Source organism: Genypterus blacodes, unplaced genomic scaffold (genome assembly GCF_046128005.1).
Source record: "Genypterus blacodes isolate CSIRO-AG114 ecotype Tasmania unplaced genomic scaffold, CSIRO-AGI_Gbla_v1 ptg000438l_1, whole genome shotgun sequence".
NCBI lineage: Eukaryota > Metazoa > Chordata > Actinopteri > Ophidiiformes > Ophidiidae > Genypterus > Genypterus blacodes.
In genome coordinates, this window is record NW_027467208.1 from 991,455 (window position 1) to 1,012,332 (window position 20,878).

Genomic DNA, 20,878 nt, shown 5'->3' on the forward strand with positions numbered 1-20,878 from the left:
TTTGCTGGCACACATATACAACACTGCTCATTTACTCTTACACAACATGCATAGCAAACACAAACTCAGACTTGATGATTATTTTGATGTAATCACACATAAGACCATTATAGTAAAATACCAGACCACCCCCTACCCAATCCTCACCCACCCACCCCCACCTCCTGATCCTAACAAGATTATCCAAATCCAGATGAGATTTGCATTCAAACAATGCTCTGTCTGAGAGAAAATAAAGACACTGTGATCGTCACCTTATCGGCTGGGCGTTACCATTCATATCAGGTTCATTCATCAATGTCCCCCTAAGTGTAGTATCAGTAGTAAAAAGGCACATTCTATGTCTAATAATAATTCTCTGTCAACCAACGTAGCAGGATTCTGACGTAGAGTTCTCTGCAAAGACTTTGGACGGTACATTGAGAAACTACTGCATGTAATCATTGCTGTCTACTCTGATGTTGTTTGGGTGAGCTAAATCTCTTGCCCTAACCAAGGATGATTTCTCCATATGTACAAACACACACTATATTTTGCAAAGCACACAATCATTAACATATTTGATATTTAAAACAGAAGGAATTCAAGAAGTGAATGGATTTTGTTGCTGGGATGCTGAGTGTCTGGAGGTCAGATCCTGTGTCTTCCTCCATCACTGTGGCATGTTGCCTTGCATAGAGGCAGCTGGCATCCCTGAGCTGCCCTAGTAATCCTCATATGCGCGCGCACACACATACACACCATGCACATGTCCACACATACACTTTGCTTGGCCTTCTTCTGTCCAGTTCAGGTAACAGCCCCTCTAAATTGGCAGCTGCTCCTTTCGCTCAGTAGAGTTGAGGGCAGTGGTGTGGTGGGGGAGCAGAGAGAAAGGCAAGAGAGGTGCAGAGGGAGCAAGGCAAGCTGAGGTCAATATGGAGAGAAGGAGGACAGCGAGAGAGTTTACAAATTGAGTCATGCAATCTGAAAAAACTCTTCCCTTATTAAAAAACCTGTTCTGATGACGGAACAGCTCGTAGTAGAGCAGCCGCTTATTTCAGCGTGGTACAAGAACAGGGCGGGAGAGATGAGGCTGTTAGGTGTGTGCATACGCATGTCAGAGTGAAAGGGCCTGTGAATCAACAGGCAGACTGGCAATCTTTGGCATAGTATCAGTGATGACTCATCATTAGGAGAGCTGGTTATAGAACCAGAAGTGTCTGGGACATTATTGTAACTATTGCTGGTGATACTGAGATTGTAGTGAGCAGCAACATTAAGATTGAGACTTAATTCATTGGTGTCCTTTAGGAGTCATGAGAAACATTACTTGGTGAGGGGACCACATAAAGAGTATCAGTGATCCACCATTCACAAAATCCCATGGTGTTGACATTCATGTATTTCAATTACATTTTGCAACGTCAGCAGGGTCCATGCAAAATTCTGGGTCAGGGGGGAACAGTCGATGTAAATCCAGCACATTTGCAACACACAGTGGTCCCAGGCTGCCTGAGGCCCCCCATCGCCCCAACTGTTCACACTTGCAAACAACCCCAAACTCTTTGGTAGTCTGTGGTTTACCATCTCCATTTGTCTCTCATCCAGTTTCATGAGGGAGGTTACACCTCTGGACCTGATCTACACGTGAAAAACCCTGCTGTGGTTTCTTCTTGGAGGATCGTGAAAATAAAGAATTAACTTTGAGTCATTTCATTTTTTTTTTACTATTGGTTTATAGTGAATGAATGAATGATTTTACAAGACAGTGTGCTTACAGTTATAGACAATGTTTTATGCAGAAAGAGGGGAAATGGAGAGAGAAAGAGAAAGAAAGAGTATTATTATGACTATTGTTGTTGTTTAACTTTTTTCCATAGACCCTGAGGTTAAGTAGGCAATATGAGGTAAAAGTGGATTAAAATTGAAACAGCAGGAGGCCACAATCGCTGGAGGTTGTGAGATCCTGGCACGGCAGTGTTTGATTTTTATTTTGAGTTCATTTCATGACCCTTTGATCCATTGTCAAAATATGTAGTGTTTTGCTGGGACGATTTTTAATTTTTGTTATAGTATAGTATGGTGTTTTGTAAACACAATCTGTTCTCCTTGAATAGAAATGTGCATCAAAACATCTTTATACATGATGTAAAATACGCAACTGCGCAGTGAGAAGCGGCCTTTGGAAACGTGGAGCTTTTGTTTGATTTTGAAAACGTTTCTTGTCAGTGTGACCGTAAATGCTCTAATAAACCCGCACAAGTAAAACTGCATTCATCTGCATCATTATGCATCTTATGGGGACTGTAGTTCGATAAATGAAGCAGAAATAGGGATATTAAGAAAGAAGTAGGTAGGTCATTAATGAACGGGGACAACAAACTCACTGCGACTACATTTTCACACGGTGAGCGCAATAGGAACATACGGGTCATTCAGCAAAAAGTCTGATGCAAGCTCACACTATATCCGGGCAACCGTTAAGAACTTTCTTTAGAAAAATAATTTCACATATTTACAACTTTAACGTTCACAAATAGGTCAAATGCCTCCACGCGCCTGGAAACCGACGAGAAGATTAGAATAAAATATAAAATATAATAGTTTTGAGTTTGAATCCTATTCGACTTTTCTTTTTTCGGAAAAATCTATAACCCTATCATTTACTCTGAAAGAATAGAAGATAGAGGTACAACTACGGTGAATGTTTGCTCTAATTTATAGAATTTAACAAGACAAATTCGGTAATTGCAAGTCGGAATAATAACACTGTTAGGGAATATAAGTATTATTTCACAAAAGTTGTATTTAAGAACTTTTCAATACCTACAAACTACTTTTAATATTTCTCCCCCGAAGATTCTATTTTGTTTGTCATTTTTCCTTTTCCACCTCTGAAAGTTCACTTTGGCCTCTGACGTGTTTGTAAACTCTTTTCCAAGCGCCATCTAGTGGTTATAGGAAAAAGTTATATTTGAAGCAGCTTGGCCCCAGCTGCCCCCATCAGCTGTTATTTGAGTACATTTATATTTTAAATCCAGTGAGAGGGGAGTGAAAGTATGTACTGCAATATTAAAACCCTCAATAAGACAATGTTGACTAAAGACACCTATGACCATTTGTGGGATAAACATTGCTTTTAGAAACATCTCATCTTATCTTTCTTTTATATGTTGTATTTATCTCTACTATAATTACAGCACCTGTGTGCATGTACATCAATACAAGCACCATTTCTCCAATCGTCTCCAATCTTGACAGAAATTTGCTCAGTGGTCCAGTATCTGCATAGGGATGTTATGAGACATGAACAAAACCACCCTAGCAAGTCAGTTGTTAATGACATCATGAGTTGTAAATAACATCATCATTGGAACCATCTGCCAAACCCCATTATGACCTCAAGAATGTTGTCACAGCTGGTAATAACATGATTGAACCAAACTACCACCCCCTTTTAATGTTTATGAAGTTCATGTCTCATGATGTGATGCAGTGATGTTGGCAGGATGTCAGCATGACGGTGACGATGCACAGGGCAGGTTTTTGGACAGCTGAGGGCAGAGGCACCGTCACCTAAATATCATTATTTTAGTCATTTAAACATCTTATGGCCTGAAAGCTGATGCATATCACATTGAGGATTACTTAAATAAAAATGACAGTCACAAAGCCATGACTTTGCATCCATTTTTTGTTTTGTTCATAAATATAAATGTCTTTTTCACAATAAAATGCAAAGTAAAATTAACATCATACATTTTCAAAGCACATAGAATGTAAACCAATCCACTGAAGGTCATCATGTCTTCACAGTCACAGTGCATCTTCATCTGCTGTATGAGCCGAGTACGTGTTTAAAATGCTCTGTGTTCCATAAAGACAAAGTATTATTTCAGTTGAAGAAATATATAAGCTTCGCCTTGATGCGACATCATCAAGATGTGATCACATCACATTTAAAATCCCTGAAAGTGCTTTGAATAAAAGATTATGGTCCACAAGGTTTTGGCACTGTTATCAAATATAAGGCCTTCTCTGCATATGCACCAGATTTGGAGTACCGGAGATGTTGTATAGTACAGTTATACTATATTTTCCACATTTCTGAAAAGGCACTTCTTCACCCAAAGAGACAGAATGTCATGTTGCACCTTCAACTAAGCATCTTAATCATTCCATCACAATACATGTCACTTCATATTAAACCCTAACCCAGTCCTCTTTAAAAGTCGATACACATTTACTGTAAAATCTCATTTTGGTGTACCATGATAAAATTATGGTACCCAAAGCTACATATTTGCCCAAAGTTGACCATCAATCTCCCACAGGATTACCTGTTGACCTGTATAACTTTTCCTTTAAAGTACAATACATCTGTCATTCTTGTCTATCTTTGCATAACTATGCAGATTTGTTGACGTATTGACCACTTATGTGGAGACGGACGTTGTCCTCTCTGCCTCTGCCCTCTCTGCCTCTGCCCTCTCTGCTTCTGTCCTCTCCTCCTCTGTCATCGCCCATGGCTGCAGCTTTCCACTGCCCCACAGTGTGAAAACGATGGCGCCGATAAAGTTGACCCCAGCGGCGACCCAGAACACCTTCCTCCAGCCTGCTAGGGAATGCTAACCAGCAGAGAGGAAGAGGGGGCATTACTCTTCTATCCCTGTGGTGACAGTGTATATGTGTCAATGTAAAGCTTACTGTACACTGTCTGCTGCAAAGTAACACTAGTTGTAAGAATGCTTACAACCCTAAAATGATATACTGCATGTCTCTGTGCCTCTGTTATTAAAAGCCTCACCTGTCACTGTGCAGATGTAGTGCGGTTACATGTTAATAGCCCTTACATTATTGATACGTCTGATTTGAGGGACTCAAACTAACCACTCAGTTTACTCACATCTTCTGTGAAGTAGCCTGTAACAATGGGAGCTATAACACCTGGAATGGTCCCAAATGTATTGGTGATTCCCAAAAGAACTCCTGCATACCTGGAGAAGAGAGAACACATATTCTTTAGTATCGGCTGTCTTCACAGCACAAAGACATGGAGGCGGGTCTTACTCACATTATATCAGAGGGGGCTATGGGATATGTTCATGGATGTAAGTCTTAATAAAGGTTTGAATTCCAGGACGGGGGACAGCGTACAGACTTTGACACTCACCGGGGAGCAATGTCTATCTGGTTTATGTAGACTCCAGCAGCGGTGAGTCCTCCTACTGTTGTAGAGAGTGTGAGGCAGGTGATGGCAATGATGCTGCTGCAGCCAGCGTAGGACACAGCCACAAGGAAAGCTGAACACGGCACCAGACCTGCAGAGACAGAGAGGGGGGGGAGGGGTCCATCAAAGTATGATGCAAAATGTACCGGAGCATCTACTGATTTATCTTGATTGTCTCATCGGAAGACACATTTACTCCAATTATTGTCGTTGTCAGTTTAGTAATAGTAGTACCATTAATTTCACTATGATTTGCGTTGCTTTGGCTGCTTAATTTGATAGTTCTGAACTATTTCACTGGCCCTCATGACCACACGGGGGCAGTATTACACCATGTAAAGCCCTGCGTGTCACTGTGATACGCTTCAGTCCTAATAGCCTGTAATAAATTGTGAATATAAAAACATCACACCTGTCGCCTGTGTGGCACTTTTATACCCTCAGATATTAAAGCATGACTGCATGTGTCACACACTCATTCACACACTGAGCCTTCCTATAACTCCAAACACTTTGTAAAGGAGGACATGGAAAAATATAGAGGGCATGTAAAGAAGGTGCACAATGTTGTTAAATAAATAAAAATAGTTATAGTTTACTGAGCGATACTTTTTTACAGGAGTTCAAATCACTCAACTTTGAACCAAAAGCAATCAAATGTTTCAAACATTAAAAAACAAAACTCTTCCTTTAACTTCCTAAAAACCTGTAGAGAGAAACACACACACACACACACACACACACACACACACAGTCAGCACACATTCAGAAAGAGAACCAGTTAAAGTCTTCATAGGAACAAGCAAGCGAGCATATGTGGACACAAAAAGAGGAAATGATGATGGGACAGAATCTCTTACCTGCGAGTGTAAATATCTTGCGGACAGCTGTGACACTAATCAGCTGTCTGACTATGAGATAATCTGCTAGGAGGCCAGAAGCCAACGAAACCAGCCAGCTGCCAAGGTACGGCAGAGCAGACAGGAAGCCATTCTGGAGAGACAGAGAGAGGCCATCCATTATATAGGGGTGGTGGAAAGTGGGAGAATAGGTTTTTGTGTGTGTCTAGGTTTGTTTAATTTCATTTCCAAAATAAAAGAGAAACTAATAATTCCAAGCCTCACTGATTTGAGGTCAAAGTGCAGGATGCTGTCCATATAGGTGGGCAGGGAGGTTAGCATGGTGTAGTAGAACCAGTTTCCACACATCTGGGTGATGATGATGGCCCACAGAGGTCCAGACAGCAGCATAGGGAGCACAGGCACAGACCAGCCATGAGCTGTACCCTGGAGATAAGCTTCAGTTTAGTGGATACAAGTCCATAAAGCCAAAACTCTGCATATCTACATGGAGAACATGAAAGATTAACAAGTTTCAAGGTGCTAGGAGAATTTGCTTATTCATTACATTCAGCAAGCCCCGAACTTAGTGAGACTAACACACAATCAACAAGCCTGATAATGTGTGCACAATGTTGCACCTGTTAATATTTAATTTGCACCTGAGGTCCAATCGAGTTGATGATGTAATCCCTCTCCTTTTTGCTGATTCGTCGATGGGTGCGAGGGTCATCTGACACAAAAATAAACCAAAAGACTGCCCAGAGGCAACCACTGGCCCCTGAGAGAGAGAGAGAGAGAGAGGGCGAGAGGGAGGGAGAGAGAGAGGGCGAGAGAGAGAGAGAGAAAGAGGAGACGTAACAAAAGAACCTTTTATTCTACAGTACATGATTTAGTAATTCAGTAAAATGAACACTATGTAGCTGAAACTGTGGTTGTATGAGTGTGTGTGTGTATTTTGTTTGTGATAAAGTGTGTGTTTGTTGTCACTCACCACAGCAGTAGAAAACCCAGGGCCAGCCCAGGGTTTGGCAGAGGTAGCTGGTGAGCGGCAGAGCCACGAAGGCTCCAAAGTTGGACCCGGCTCCTGACAGGGTAATGAGGCGAGAGCGCTCCAGAGGAGGAGCCCACCGAGTCCACATCGCCATCATGGCCGGGAACGTCACACCCTGCAGACACACGGAGACCAAGATTAGGACAGACTGACAAGCAGCATTGAAAATTGAACATTAAAACCTCTTTGTTCTTCATATTTCCTCGTCTGTGTCTGTCTTTCCCTCACCTCTCCAAAGCCCTCCAGAGCCCGCAGTGCAAACAGCGCGCGAGACCCCAACTGTGCGGCCAGGGGGGTGAGGAGTGTGAGGAGAGCCGTTCCCAGCACTCCCCCACCCAGGAATACGGTCCCACCATAGTGACCGGACAGATAGCCTCCGGGGATCTGGGTGCACAGGTATCCGAAGAAGAAGGCTCCCAGCAGCCAGCCCTGAGTCTCTGAGTCCCACTTGTACTGAGGCACCTGAGGCAAGAGAGAGGGAGAAGTGAAGGAATCAAACAATAAAAATCAGGTATGCTGTACGCTGTTTGATCCTTCATAAAAGGTGTAATGCCATGACCGCGTGCTTGTTACCCCGTCAATCTGGGGCAACGTCTGGCTGCTGTTGTCTTTCCCTGAAGGCAGTGGACAAGCGTGCTGTATGGAGGTGTTCAGACCTCCATCAGAGTCAGTGCTGTTCACCATGACCACCATGGCAACACTCAGGTTCACACGGAGACCGTAGACCACCGAGAAGCCAAAGAACATCAGGATGGCCAGGTTGAGACGAGCCGAGCAACACTTTGGGGGCGGCACTGTGGACAAGTGGACACAAGGGAGAAACAATAAGCTTAACTGGTATAATATAACAATAACAACTCATAAAACTCACTGTTATAGACTCCTCGACCTTAAAGTAACAATAATACGTTCTTAATCGTGTTCATGTTTTGTTTCTTTTTAGAGATACTGAGTCACTTCATTTCAATACAGCTGTGAGTCTTTACCAGTGTGACAGAGGCAAACCACTGTGAGGGGGAAATGAAGTGTGTGTTCCCTTTAACACTTCTGATGTTGGTGTATTCAGGACATTCCACTGACAGAGTGTGTGTTCCGGACCACAGGGCCTCCACACTCGGCTTCAGCTCTGTTCAGGTGGACAGGGACAACAAGCTAAGCAGTAAGAGGGAAAGGGGGAGGGACTGCAACGTTTATAGATTTGTTACAGCCATCTTATCTTCTCTTATCTTACTGCTATACCTACAGTTTATACTACTGCAATTAGAAAGCGAGGGAACTTGTGTTTGTTTGTGTTGAGTTGCAGCGACGGTCATTTGCGCCTCCACACAGAAATCATGGATGCTGTCACAGCTGTCATGATCGCCCTGGCAAAACCTTCTCTCTGTGCTGTGTAGTATCGGCTGCAGAGATCGCTTAGTGCTGTCAAACTAAAATCCCCCCATCTACTAAGTATTGTAGTTTTATATACTGTATGTAGCTTCAATCCCTGTCTTTTAATATGTTTTCATGTAAGGCACATAGAGTCGCCCTCGTGACGCCTCGTCTCGCCTCACTGTTAGACTGACAGCCAACCAATCACAGAACTGTCAACAGTGTCAGACATGTTTGATTTAGAGAAAACAGAAAAGACAACAAACACTGAAGCAAACGACACATTTACTGAACACTTTATATTTACTGAACATGTGTTGGACATACACGCATACCTGTATCATCCTTAATGAGGGCTTCAGTGTCTTCGCTGGTGTCCGAGGCGGCTGAGTTGATTGAGAGGTTGCGTGGTGGCGACATGGCGAGCAGTTTATACCAACAAGTGTTTGTTTGCAAAATGATATCATTGAGCCATGGTGCTCTGGAAATGCTGGAGGGATGAAGGCAGTTATGGATCAGTCAAAAGTGTGAGATAGCGTGTGATCATGTGAGATGTTGAGAAAGAATATTGATGAGTATGAAATGATGACTTTTTAAAACCTGATTGTAAGCAACTTTTGAGGATTCTATCTGTGTAAACACTTCAGTTATGTTCTTGATTTGACACGATGTTGGACAATAAGTTATTGTTATTTAGAATATCTTCACTGGAGACAGATGTAGACGATGATGAAGCTCAGGGCGAACTTGTCTCGTGATGAACCCTTTAACCGCAACCTTTTCTGCTCTTTCAACAGACGCCAAACTATTTAGCTGCTGTCAGCTCAAACTTTGTATCTTGTTTCTTCAATATGTGTGTGTGTTTTTGAGGAAGAGAAGCTGCCATAGCTTGTAGGGGTATTTTGTGTTCACGCTATAAAAACACCCTCAAATGGTGAAAATGTTAGTTATGGACCTGCCTGCTGAGATAAATTGGAACTTGACACACCAGTTGGCCAGAAAGATACCTGTACTAAAAGTGAGAGGTTGAAGATTTTCTCAATGTGAGGAAGAGTCCAAAATCAGTCTATAAACACAGATACTGAACTATCCATCTTTGTATGTCTGTGTCTCTACTCTGCTTGGACGAGATGAGAAAGCAACTTTTTAACACTTTAACACTACACTTTACTATAAAACCTTACATAGACAAACACTTTTACCCCAATGAGTCCTGTATATGATAAGTATATGATTATGACATCATTGGAGGCACAAGGTAACTCAAGCAGTGTTTATTTAACTAATAATTGAAGCATTGCTGTGTATTAATTACTTCTGCTTACCTCGTAGTTAAACGTTACAAGCCGGTCACGTCTGGTTCAGGCCCTTGGGTCGGTTGAGCCGGTGTTGAATGTACAAACGACATTAACACCGACGCTCATACAGGATATCGGATGTGTCAAATCGGCAGCGGCGAAAGAAAACATATCTGTTTTGCTGCAGTCATATGAGCGGTTCTGTTTTTTTTGTTCTGCGGACACACTGATCTTAAAACAACCCCACGCGCTGGAATTTCATCGGTGGACGACCGGTTTAGCCAATCCGTGTGTTTACGAATCTACGCTGACTACTTGACGTCCCGGCACGTGACCAGCAGGGTAACCCTTCCTGTCTAGCTAGTTTTGAGGCCAACTGTTTACTTTCGTCACATATAAATATCTTTGGCTTCGTGATTCTAAAAAATATTCAAGAACTCTGTGTCTTGTTTACGAGGTTAAATTGTTCTTATTATACATTGTATCTAGTCTGGAAGATGTATTTCCGCATTGCAGTTTCACGTGTTGTCATAGCAACTACTTCCGTACTCTGGACTGAAGCAAACACAGCCCAGCTGCCGTAAGTCTCCCTGAACGCTACCCATGAGCAACATTTCTTTGATAATTGCCGGTATAGTACATCGTCGCATTGATGGCCCATTACAGCGTAAGTAAATGCAACTTGTTTTGTATATATTATACATAATGTATATATATAGTAATCATAATATGTGTGAGAAAGCGTTTTGTTTCTATAGCTCGTGTGCTAACCAGTAGCTACATGGTCATAAGTGAAGGAGTTCGCATGAGACACCGCAAACAAACTGGAAATTAAGGAAGCTTTTGTTTTGTTTTAGGCATCAGAATCAAAGCGAGAACAGTTCAGAAGATACCTGGAAAAATCAGGGGTCCTTGACGCCTTCACAAGTGGTAAGTACACACACACACACACACACACACACACACACAATTCATGGCCAATCCAGTATTTCCAACCACACGTGTATTCATTCATTGACATTGTTTTCATTTTGTCATTTATAGTGTTAGTATCACTTTACGAAGAGAATGACAAACCCACTAACGCAATGGAGTATCCTTTTTTTGCTCTACATGTTCAAATGTATACAAATTGACATCTCCAATATAAAAGCACTATGTGTATATCAGCCAGTAATACCAGGACAAATACATTACATTACATTACATTACGGTCATTTAGCAGACGCTTTTATCCAAAGCTACTTACAATAAGTGTGTTCAACAAAGGTAGATAAAAGAACTTCAGGTCACAAGAAATCGTAAGCGCATTACCTTCCTAAACCAACAGCTAAGAGCATAACTAGAGCTAGAGTAGAAGTGCAATAAGTATAGTCCATCCAGCCTTATTCCTGAAGTTAGAATGTGTCTCTTGCTGGTGGGAAACATACACTTTTCAATAAGATCATAAAACAAACGTATCTTTATTCCTACATGCATCGTAACAACGTTTAAAAATCCTTTAACTGTGACGTCGGTGCAAATAAAAGCAAAAACACACAAGTACATAGCATCTGGGCTCATAAGCAACACGTGGAGTTATCACTGTGTTTTGTATGCATGGTTACTGGGGCTCATCAGGGTCAATACAACACTAACATGATGGGAGTGCACGTTGACCTTCACCTGCACAGCTTCATAAAACTCCACCTTGGTGCGGCGGCTGCAGAGCCAGCAGACGCCGGCGCTCTTCGCATGGAACTGTCTGATCTACAGCAGAAGTGCAACCTTCTCATGGAGGAAAACAAAGAGCTGAAAAACAGAGTGAGCTGCTACTGACTAGGTCTTTCTCCATGCAGGTGTAACTGACTGTAGTTTGAGTGTGTTGCATGTATTGCTTGTATAAACTTTTACAATCTCTCTTGATGTCTCTTTTACAGCTGATGCAATATGAACCCCCAGCTGAGGAGAGAGCAGCAGAGTAGAAGAGTGTGTGTTTGACCTTATATGGACAGTTGTCATAAATAGTGTTTCATAGAAGTAATGTAAATGTTTATTCCGCAATAATAGATGAATGTTCGCATCTCTACAGTTTTTGTAATGTAACAACGTTTTCTTTCTCATCATTAAAATGGTTTTGCAGCATTGTTGCATTCTCCTTGTTTCCAAAGCAAAGTGTGTGTTCTACTTAGGCCAACGATCTTAAATAACAACATTCTGATTCTGTTATTCATGACAGTGATCTTAAATGTGTCGACAAAATGATGCCGATATCAGGAACATGACTGAACCAGGAACCGAGTCACAGTGACACATGTTAGAATAGTTGTAAAATGTTGCATAACAACATTATAGATTTTCTGCTTCGGTTTCCCACCACGTTTTCCTGTATACTTCCTGTGTACGGCACAGAATTAAGGGTTCATGAAAAACATTGTGTGATCCCTTATGAGTTCCCACTGAGGAAATAATATAATCTAGTGTCTTGATTGCAGACATTGAGGCAGACCAAAAACAGAGATGCTGTTCCACAAAGCAGTTTTAATAAGCATATTTCTATTAGTAGAAGCTAGATTGCAAGTTAGACGGCAAATGTGCTTCTCAACTTGTAACAAAGATGCCCTTTGAAGTCAAATGTAATATCTTCAAATAAAGTGAAAGCCATATTAACAAATGATAAATGCTTTCAGGTTTTGTGCAAAATTCACACAACTAGCATCCAAACCTAGACTATTAAATCTGCAAATCCGTTGGAGCTCGCCTGCTGCTGCCGCTGCTGGCTGCTGACACTCGATGGTTGGGGGAAGATGCAGTGGGGCTGTTGCTCTCACGGCTGTGTCGAGATACAAAACTCAGCTCCTCTGCAGAGTCTGGGCTCAGAGACCTACTCAGTCTCCTTGGGAAAGTCCTAGCTCGAGATGCTCCAAAGCTGCTCCGTGGCTTCATATTGATGTTCACATTGTAGGAGTCTGTACTGTCCGAGCTGTTCCTCTCCCTCACTGTAGAGCAGTTCCATGTTGCACTGATTCGCCGTGATTTCCTTGCAATCCCCAACAGTGTAGGGCACGAGGAGGTGTCTGCTACAAGGAGGGTGGGATACTCAGATCTTCCACACTTGTCGTCTTGATGGGGTGAAGACGCCTCGCCCAGCTCATCCCGTTTGTCTCCAGGAGGAGAACGAGTCTCGCTACTGGTGTTGTTAGAGGTTCCCATCTGCTCTGTGGGGCTTGGCACATCCTCCCTGCTGTCTTTGTGACTGTCCGAGCCTGGCTTTGCTCCAGCCTCCCCTTGTACTGGGACAAAGGAGGCATTGAGGAGTGGGTAATTAGGGCCGTTGCCCTGCTTTTCTAACAGTAACGTGTACCCACTTGGTGCTGTGGGAATGGTAGTCTTGCCACCCACTGACGTGCCCATGCACACCTGATGAATAACAGAGTTCTTCTTTGACTTGATGTAATCGTCATCAAGGTCATCTTTACTATTTTGGTAGTAGTCCAAGATCCATGTCTTCAGCTTCTTGTATCCCAGGTGCATCATCTCCAGCAGGCTGAGAAAGAGAGAGATGCAGGCGATCGCTTGCATGAATATCATGAAAACAGTTTTCTCTGTGGGCCTGGAGACAAAGCAGTCTACAACATTTGGGCACGGCTCACTTTCACACTTGTACAGAGCGTTCAGATGGTGGCCATAGAGAACATACTGACCCACCATGAAGGCCACCTCCACCACTGAGCGAGTAACAATGTGGACCACGTATGTACACAACAGAGAACCCCTCAGCGGTGCCTTGTTGAGCTTTCCCTGCTCCAGCTGCCTCATTTCCCTCTCAATCCGCCGCCGCACCTCCACCAGCTCCAGGTCTACTGACTCAAGCTCCCGGCGAAGGGCCACCTTTTTACAATGGCGCTCCTTATCCAGAGCCCGCAGTTGGTAGATGGCGTGGCCCATGTACATCAGGGAGGGCGAGGACACAAATAACACCTGGAGGACCCAGTAGCGGATGAGGGAGACGGGGAAGGCTTGATCGTAGCAGACGTTGCGGCAGCCGGGCTGGTCGGTGTTGCAGATAAAGTCTGACTGCTCGTCGTTCCAAACGTCCTCTGCAGCGACGCCCAGCACCAGCATCCGGAATATGAACAGTATGGTCAGCCAGATCTTTCCAACCATGGTAGAGTGGATGTGCACCTCCTCCAAGATCCCACCAAGGAAGTTCCAGTCTCCCATCTTCAATAAAGCAGTGCTTTGAGTGGAAACTTACCTTTCATTCTTCAAAAACCACAAATCTAAAGGTTCAAGCCGTAGGAGAGATTCCAGGCTCCTCATGGTGACAACTGGGAAACAAGTGAGAGCTGCCGGATGAAATCGTGTCCAACATGGGAACCGTGGACTGAAATCAATACTGTGATGTGCTGTCATGTTCCTCGCAGCAGAATGACTAGACTGCCATTGATGATGCCCTGAGTCATTAGAGGTGAAATATGAGTATTCAATCATGTGTGGCCTCTTTTGCACTACAGCTGTTACATCATGAAGCTTTCTGTTGTGTGGTGTAAGAATTACATCACACACAACACAAGTATTGAAGTTAAGTAATCAATTTGGACTGTACAAGATGAAGTACAGGCTTCAGCAATGAGCAGTATGGACTTTGTTTATCATAGAATAAATGGTACTTATTATTGTCATGGGGAGTAAACACAGGAAACTGATCTGTTGGGGTTTATTGTGATATTGCAACTATCAAATACAAGCAGACCCATAATATTCTGCTGCCATAGTTGTGGGGAAACGGAGGTGAGGGGTTTCATTTCCCATGTTTGCCTTCAATCAACCTAATTAACTTGATGTGATGATATACTAAAATTATAAACTGAGATGAAGCTGTTACCAAAACCCTATTCCAAAGGTTTTTCGGTCATAGTGGCTCCTGATGCACACTGTACTTTTGTCATCAGTGTTTTTTTGTCAGTGCTCTGATCAATAGGACACGTCCCATTTCATGCATGGTTGCCTCACCGCAAAAGTAATTTGATGTTCTCCCTTCCAGCGAGTGGAAATGCATTCCATTAACAGGAAATCAATGTTCATGGCTGGAGTAACAAACAATACTGAACTGTTTTCATGAATTCACATATTAGCAATAATAAATCATATCTAAGAGTTTTTAAATAGCATCACAGGAAGTTAGAAGTTGTTTTCATTTTATATAAGACGTTACAATGCCACTTCAATTTCCATGTTATCCATTTATTACTCCCAAAAAACATTCTTCCCAATAACAAAAGAGACTATCAGGAAGATGAGACATGCAAATAGTGACAAGGTTCATTATGAAAAATAGAACGGTCAACTGAAGAGCATAAACAACACAGATTTGGACAAATGTTCCAAAATGAACCGAAAACCAAACTCAAAACTATTTTACATTTTTAACTGTTTCAGGTTGATGTTAGCTAACAAAATTGCAATACTTTAAAAATACTTTGACAGTGTTTTGAGTTTCATATTTACTTAACGGATATTCCATGGCGTTCCACACGGCACTGTAAGGGTTCACTTCCCAATCTAGACTTAAAATGTTTGAGATTAGTAATCAATCACAGTGAACATTCATCCGACGTGCATTTTTGTCAAAGTTACATTAAAACAATACAAATTGGAGAATAAAATAAAGTCAGATATGATCTTCACCGTGACGATCAGTCAGCTCAAGCAGGTTTGCATTCTCTCCAAATTAAATGGAAGCCGTCAGGAAGGTAGTGTAGGAAACTTAAACTGCTACAGCATGTTTCATAAAAGGAGAAGCAGTAACTTTGAGTTTACGCAACATTCTGGAAATAAAACATTTGTCTAAAACAGCCAAACCATGGAGCTCCTGAACAGACTGGGTCATTTTTCAAATACTGGATTTTTCTGTCAAGACGGGTGCATAAGTTTGATGAAAAGAAAGAAAAAAAAAAAACTGTATATAAAAAAAGGCAAGAGAGGAGAGAGGCTCCTCTAGGCTATCACTTTAAAGGCTGACACTCCTAAAGGCAAGTCTGAAAGTTACCAGAGCATTTCATAAACCAAGCAAAGGACCAACATTGTTAAAACAGAGCAGCAAAAACAAGCATTTCAATCTGTTCACTGGATATCTTACATTCAACTCCACTTGGATCAGAACTGACAAAATCATTTCGTACAAACAACATCTTGTTAAACGACGGCTCCCTTCCAGTTTGCGCCCCAAGTCCATATGTCAGAGTCAGAGCGACGCCTCCGCTCTAGCGTCCTCCTGACTTGCGTCCAGCCCAGGAGCGCGAGCGTGAGCGTGATCTGGACGCCGACCGGGACCTGGAGCGAGACGGGGAGCGCGTCTGCCGCACTTCCTCCTGGGTGTAGTCAGGCGCCGCTGCCGCCGCCGCCGGGTTCACATCGTCTCGAGGGGTCGCAGATCTGGAGCGGGATCGAGACCGACCCCTGGACTCTCTACGAGGCCTCCGCTTAGATCTGAAGACAAAGAACCAGAATTTCTTTTAGGGATTATTCATTACATCATGGAAATTTTAGGGGGGGGGAGAAATCTTGAGGTCAATCAGAGGTCAACTGTGTAGAGATGGTTTACCCCTCTTCCTCACGACTCCTGCTTCTTCCTCTTCCATGCATCCGCCCACGAGACCTGGAGAGGAGAGTTAGTTTTCTATGTTGAATCAAAAGCTACAGCAGCTCTTCTGCACAAATGGGAACTCACTCTCTGGGACTCTCGGATCGCCTGCGCCGGCGGTCGTGAGACGGGCTGCGTGATCGGTACCGCTCGTAACTGCGGCTACGAGATCGGCGGCCACGGCGACCGTCTCTGTCGTGGTCGTCGTATCGCGAGGACCTGCCAGGTGATCGCCGTTCCTTCGACTTCATCTGATTTGGCGCTGTGATGTGAAGCCAGGGATTATTAAGCATCATACAAGTAAATGCGTCGTCGTTTCAATTTTGGGTGTTAAAGAACAAATTCAAACCACTTACTCTTTCTGTCGCCCTGGGCAAACTGGATCTCAATCTGCCGGCCACTCACCCACTTCCTGTCCAGGCTGTGAAGGGCATCTTCAGCGTCGCGCACGTCTTCAAACATGCGGCGTGGTTAAGGGTTTTGTTTTTGTTGATTTTGGCTTTATTAGTGAGGCCACACACATTTAAATATAAATCAAATCACCGTCTGTGGGATCAGGAATCCACGGGTATGGAAACAAATGAAACACAGTCAATCAACTTGTCTTGATTAAAAGGATGATGTCATTGGGACAGCTGATTTGGATGCCATGTCAGATTAGTGGCTTGTCGTTGGGAGGATACAAAATAATTCAGACTTGTTACCTTTGCCCATGCTTGGCTTTGAACTTCATCTTGACCTTTACACTCTTTATCGACTCCCAGAGGGACTTGGGGCTTTTCCTCTTTAAATCCCTTTTTTTCTTTTCCCCATTCTTTGCCGCCATATCCAAGCCTTGTCTCCGTCTCCACCCTTTTCCTCTTCTTGCTTTACATTCTCTTTTCAACCTTTTCCCTCTCTGTTCCTGAAGGTCTTTGACTTTGTCTTTACAGCTACTCTACACGGGTCTTTGTTACTCTGTGTGTGGCCGCTTCCACAACGGGACGCTTTTACATTTTCTGAAGCAATAACAGAAAAATGTACGTTAGATATTTATGTGAATGAGGCAAGGCAGGCAAAAATACAAACATCACATGACAGCAAACTCTTCTCCGCTGAAAGAGACGTGACACAAATCGGTTAGCGTGACCTGGAACACTTGGTGACACACACTCAGAAGGAAAGGATATTGAATGTAAGCAAATCCTCTTGATTGACGTGTATGGAAGTCAAGTGGGATGTAGACATCTACTATCGGCCCATAGCGGCCAAACTCACGCCGCAAATCCTCAGGCCTGAACACCGTAAATACAAATATGACTCAACTGACCAAGGCCAACACAACTACGCATGTGATCAACCAATAACATCTGGAAGAGAACGCTAAAGGGACAATTCAGCTTCTACACACTTTTGAACTTTTTGTTTTGGAACAAAACATGAATTTGAACAGATTTTGTCTTACCAGAAGAGTGAACTGTCCCTTTAAAGATACATTTTTTTAATGCATGCGGGTTAATGCAGTATTTCAAATGAAGAACCTCTCAGCAAAGACAAGGTGGTGTGTGTATGTGTGTGTGTGAATATGGTTACAGGAAACACTGTTACTTTTCCACGATTATCTGAACTCAAAACTGGACAGTAATTATCACAGTACATCTGGACACATGGAGCCAGTTTAACGTTCATACTTCAGATGATAATGACAGGAGTGAGAAACATCTTTTGGGACTACTTTACACCACTGCAACTTAGTTTGTTTTGGTCTTATAAGAGGATATTTGTCATTTCTGGTCACTTAAAATGTCTCCTATGAATTTAACGGTGTCAAATGAAATCAATTCGGTTTTTAAATCAGTCAAATAACGAATAAATAAATCCAAAATGTCTCTAAGATAACAGGAATGTTAGACAGCTGTTCAGCCTTTTGGACTTCAGTCAATGACCTTAATGTGGAGATTACGTCATAGTCTGTACTGATAATATTTTAGAAATTAATGAAGAAAAGTGCGATATAAAGACTAAGTTTATGGGCTAGATTAAGATAGAAGCTATTTATAATGTTTCAGTCTTACTAGTAGGCCAACTCAGTCCGGGTGTAGCCTCTAATATAAATAAAATTCCTCAATAAGTATGGAGTTGTATATTTATATCGCTATGACAAACGGTAACCGACTTATTTATAAACAGGACTCGTAGCTTTAGACACATTACAACACTAACACACGCCATTTAAGATACATGAAAACAGACAAAACGCTTAGAACGTCGGAGAAATGATAAATAACTTCTCAAGGCGTTGAATGAACCTTAGTTGAACGTAACGTGAAGCTTTTTACAATATAACCAGTAACCAGTTAGCTCGTTGGCTAACTGGGCTAGCTGCCGTTGGTTTGAGTTCATTTCAGAGTGTTTTAGTGGGAGCGGCTCTGCGTGCGGACTCACCTGGACTCGTCTGAGATGTTTCGGACAAACAGAGACGTGTTTGGAGGCCTCATGTATCTGGACATAAAGTTACACACGCTCAACAAAAAAGAATGTATTTAGCCCGGGCAGTGCAACCGAAAGAGGGACCAAAGCTGCATGCGCATGCGCACTGAAGTGAGCTGTGCAATCGAAAGCGGGACCAAAACTGCGGCGGTTGCGCACTGAAGACGGCGCTTTTATTCCAGCAAAAGCCACAGCGCTATCTGCTGTCTGACTGCGGTATCTCACCGGTGCGCTGGATAAACAGTTAAATCAGTGGTAAATAAATATTCGGTTCGACAGTAAGTACATTATGCCATTATTCTAATCTATTATATTCCAATGCTCATCCCTAAGCCTCTTTAAGTATTTATCTGTTACCATTTAACCATTAAATTGGGGATTTGAGGTTTTCAGCAAACAACAAAACTAAATCCTTCTTCACAATTATAACTTTAACTTATGACAATTAACTACACAGGCGATTATTTATTCATTTATTTCATTGTTTATGTGTTTATATTTCTAGTCAGTTTATCATCTTTTATCTATTATTGTTTAATTTTTCATTGGTCCCCTGATAGATGTCCTGAAGGTTCCGTGTGGTCTCTGAAATTGATCAGGCACGTTTACTCTTGCTGATGAAAGTCACAGAGCCAGCAGTGAATGTCTGCCAGGGAACAGAGATACAAACAAAGCATGTTACAAGCAATTAAACATCCCTGCTAAGAAAGTCCGATCACACATATTTTGCAAATAAAGGCACTGACCTCAATCATGTCATCCCCTTGGATTTCGCGGACACAGGTGAATTTATCCGACTTAGCAATCAGCTTCCCATTCTCCTCTGTCATGGTACACTGACAAGGAACAAATAGTGAGAGTACTGAGGGACCACAAGCACATTTCCCTTTCAAATGAAAAAAGTAAACGCAGAAAGCCTCTCTTCATATGACATGCTGCTCATTACATCATGCTTTCAACATGCACCAAAACAGGACTGTAGCCTTATTAGAATGAAAGGTTAAGCACTGTTTTACTGTTTAAGGGTGGCATGTGGGAACGAAAGATCTGGACCATGAGTGTGGGGAACAACTCTCAGGATCTTAAACTACCTTAACCTTCCTGCCGTCCAGAGTGGTCATTTCTGTCTCCTCTCCAAGGGTGAAGGAGTGGCTTTTGGTGACCATGGCAAACTTGATTGTGTGGGTGAAGTCTTTGCCGTTCTGTTCGATCACCACCACAGGTTTGTTATCCTGTCGCATTTTTACAACCATTTCAGGTGCGCCTTGGGAACAGATCAAAAAGACAAGCAGTCAAATAAAATCACATACCCAACTTAAGAATTTATCTTAATCGTTCAACATTATGCACTAGTTGATAGCAAATTCTGTAAGCAATAAGTAATGTACAACATTAACATTAAGTTCATGAAACATATGGATTAAATACAGATCCATGAACGAATGGGGATTTACATTAAATCCACAAATGATATTGATGCAGTCGTAGGATTAACTATTGGTTACATTCAACCAGTGAATAGGAATTCATCAATTGCTTTCTTCTTACTTCTGAATATGATTTCATTGTAATTTCTTGGTTGTGAGGATGATTGAGAGAAAAAGTCCGTTGTCATCAGTTTTATCAGTAATCATGTCAGAATATTAAACATACTGTATGATATAGTATATATATAGTAGTGATGGATCATTCTTACCGATTTCTTTGAGGAATTCTCCAAGATTCTCCTCAGAATAGACTTTCCATGTGCCGGTGAAGTCCATGTCTGCTGCTTGTGTTGTGGCCTGAGGGTATTTGTTGTTCTTGATGTCACAATCCTGTCACACACCAGGGGGTTGGCATGTTGGGGACTACAAACTCCCTGTTATTCAAAGGGAAATCTCCAGTGAGGGCCATCATGGGCTGATTTTCCCTGATATTGCCTTCAGTGACAGTGTAACCACGGCCACAGCACAGGGGACACGGAAACTGTATGTCCTCTGTATCACTTTCATTGACGATTGTGTAAAT

At 42.4% G+C, this 20,878-nt stretch overlaps 5 protein-coding genes across 5 annotated transcripts; 1 reads left to right on the plus strand and 4 right to left on the minus strand.

Moving 5' to 3' along the window:
• Positions 1 to 3,658: 3,658 nt before the first annotated feature.
• On the minus strand, positions 3,659 to 9,976 carry LOC142989558 (sialin). Its single transcript, XM_076139101.1, has 11 exons — positions 9,802 to 9,976; positions 8,812 to 8,966; positions 7,679 to 7,899; positions 7,334 to 7,567; positions 7,046 to 7,220; positions 6,714 to 6,832; positions 6,337 to 6,498; positions 6,073 to 6,205; positions 5,156 to 5,303; positions 4,889 to 4,979; positions 3,659 to 4,610 (listed from the first exon to the last, which is right to left on the minus strand). The coding sequence occupies exons 2-11, from the start codon at positions 8,894 to 8,896 to the stop codon at positions 4,419 to 4,421; spliced, it is 1,560 nt and encodes a 519-aa protein (XP_075995216.1). The 5' UTR covers positions 8,897 to 8,966; positions 9,802 to 9,976; the 3' UTR covers positions 3,659 to 4,418.
• A 127-nt stretch (positions 9,977 to 10,103) lies between these two features.
• Positions 10,104 to 11,898, plus strand: mycbp (MYC binding protein). The gene is made up of 5 exons (XM_076139107.1): positions 10,104 to 10,441; positions 10,632 to 10,704; positions 10,819 to 10,867; positions 11,448 to 11,577; positions 11,694 to 11,898. The coding sequence occupies exons 1-5, from the start codon at positions 10,427 to 10,429 to the stop codon at positions 11,736 to 11,738; spliced, it is 312 nt and encodes a 103-aa protein (XP_075995222.1). The 5' UTR covers positions 10,104 to 10,426; the 3' UTR covers positions 11,739 to 11,898.
• Positions 11,899 to 12,486: 588 nt separating this feature from the next.
• Positions 12,487 to 13,977, minus strand: LOC142989793 (gap junction alpha-9 protein-like). Its single transcript, XM_076139480.1, has one exon. The coding sequence runs from the start codon at positions 13,975 to 13,977 to the stop codon at positions 12,487 to 12,489; it is 1,491 nt and encodes a 496-aa protein (XP_075995595.1).
• Positions 13,978 to 14,979: 1,002 nt separating this feature from the next.
• LOC142989618 (uncharacterized) lies at positions 14,980 to 18,988 on the minus strand. Its single transcript, XM_076139208.1, has 6 exons — positions 18,824 to 18,988; positions 17,569 to 17,673; positions 16,756 to 16,859; positions 16,487 to 16,661; positions 16,361 to 16,414; positions 14,980 to 16,245 (listed from the first exon to the last, which is right to left on the minus strand). The coding sequence occupies exons 1-6, from the start codon at positions 18,886 to 18,888 to the stop codon at positions 16,020 to 16,022; spliced, it is 729 nt and encodes a 242-aa protein (XP_075995323.1). The 5' UTR covers positions 18,889 to 18,988; the 3' UTR covers positions 14,980 to 16,019.
• Positions 18,989 to 19,383: 395 nt separating this feature from the next.
• LOC142989619 (fatty acid-binding protein, liver-like) lies at positions 19,384 to 20,646 on the minus strand. The gene is made up of 4 exons (XM_076139209.1): positions 20,565 to 20,646; positions 19,960 to 20,132; positions 19,615 to 19,704; positions 19,384 to 19,514 (listed from the first exon to the last, which is right to left on the minus strand). The coding sequence occupies exons 1-4, from the start codon at positions 20,629 to 20,631 to the stop codon at positions 19,464 to 19,466; spliced, it is 381 nt and encodes a 126-aa protein (XP_075995324.1). The 5' UTR covers positions 20,632 to 20,646; the 3' UTR covers positions 19,384 to 19,463.
• Positions 20,647 to 20,878: the final 232 nt, after the last annotated feature.

Excerpts from the sequence above, each read along its gene's own strand:
- mycbp (XM_076139107.1), top strand. Across the intron at positions 10,705-10,818 it reads CCTTGACGCCTTCACAAGTG|TGTTAGTATCACTTTACGAA; the intron begins GTAAGTACACAC and ends TGTCATTTATAG. Across the intron at positions 11,578-11,693 it reads ACAAAGAGCTGAAAAACAGA|CTGATGCAATATGAACCCCC; the intron begins GTGAGCTGCTAC and ends TCTCTTTTACAG.
- LOC142989793 (XM_076139480.1), bottom strand. The coding sequence starts at position 13,977 with ATGGGAGACTGGAACTTCCTTGGTGGGATCTTGGAGGAGGTGCACATC.
- LOC142989558 (XM_076139101.1), bottom strand. The coding sequence starts at position 8,896 with ATGTCGCCACCACGCAACCTCTCAATCAACTCAGCCGCCTCGGACACC. Across the intron at positions 4,980-5,155 it reads CAGATAGACATTGCTCCCCG|GTATGCAGGAGTTCTTTTGG; the intron begins GTGAGTGTCAAA and ends TCTCTTCTCCAG. Across the intron at positions 4,611-4,888 it reads CAGGCTACTTCACAGAAGAT|CATTCCCTAGCAGGCTGGAG; the intron begins GTGAGTAAACTG and ends TCTGCTGGTTAG.
- LOC142989618 (XM_076139208.1), bottom strand. The coding sequence starts at position 18,888 with ATGTCCAGATACATGAGGCCTCCAAACACGTCTCTGTTTGTCCGAAAC. Across the intron at positions 16,415-16,486 it reads CGATCCGAGAGTCCCAGAGA|GTCTCGTGGGCGGATGCATG; the intron begins GTGAGTTCCCAT and ends TCTCCTCTCCAG. Across the intron at positions 16,246-16,360 it reads AGGAGTCGTGAGGAAGAGGG|ATCTAAGCGGAGGCCTCGTA; the intron begins GTAAACCATCTC and ends CTTTGTCTTCAG.
- LOC142989619 (XM_076139209.1), bottom strand. The coding sequence starts at position 20,631 with ATGGACTTCACCGGCACATGGAAAGTCTATTCTGAGGAGAATCTTGGA. Across the intron at positions 20,133-20,564 it reads AGAATTCCTCAAAGAAATCG|GCGCACCTGAAATGGTTGTA; the intron begins GTAAGAATGATC and ends TCTGTTCCCAAG. Across the intron at positions 19,705-19,959 it reads TGGACGGCAGGAAGGTTAAG|TGTACCATGACAGAGGAGAA; the intron begins GTAGTTTAAGAT and ends GTTCCTTGTCAG.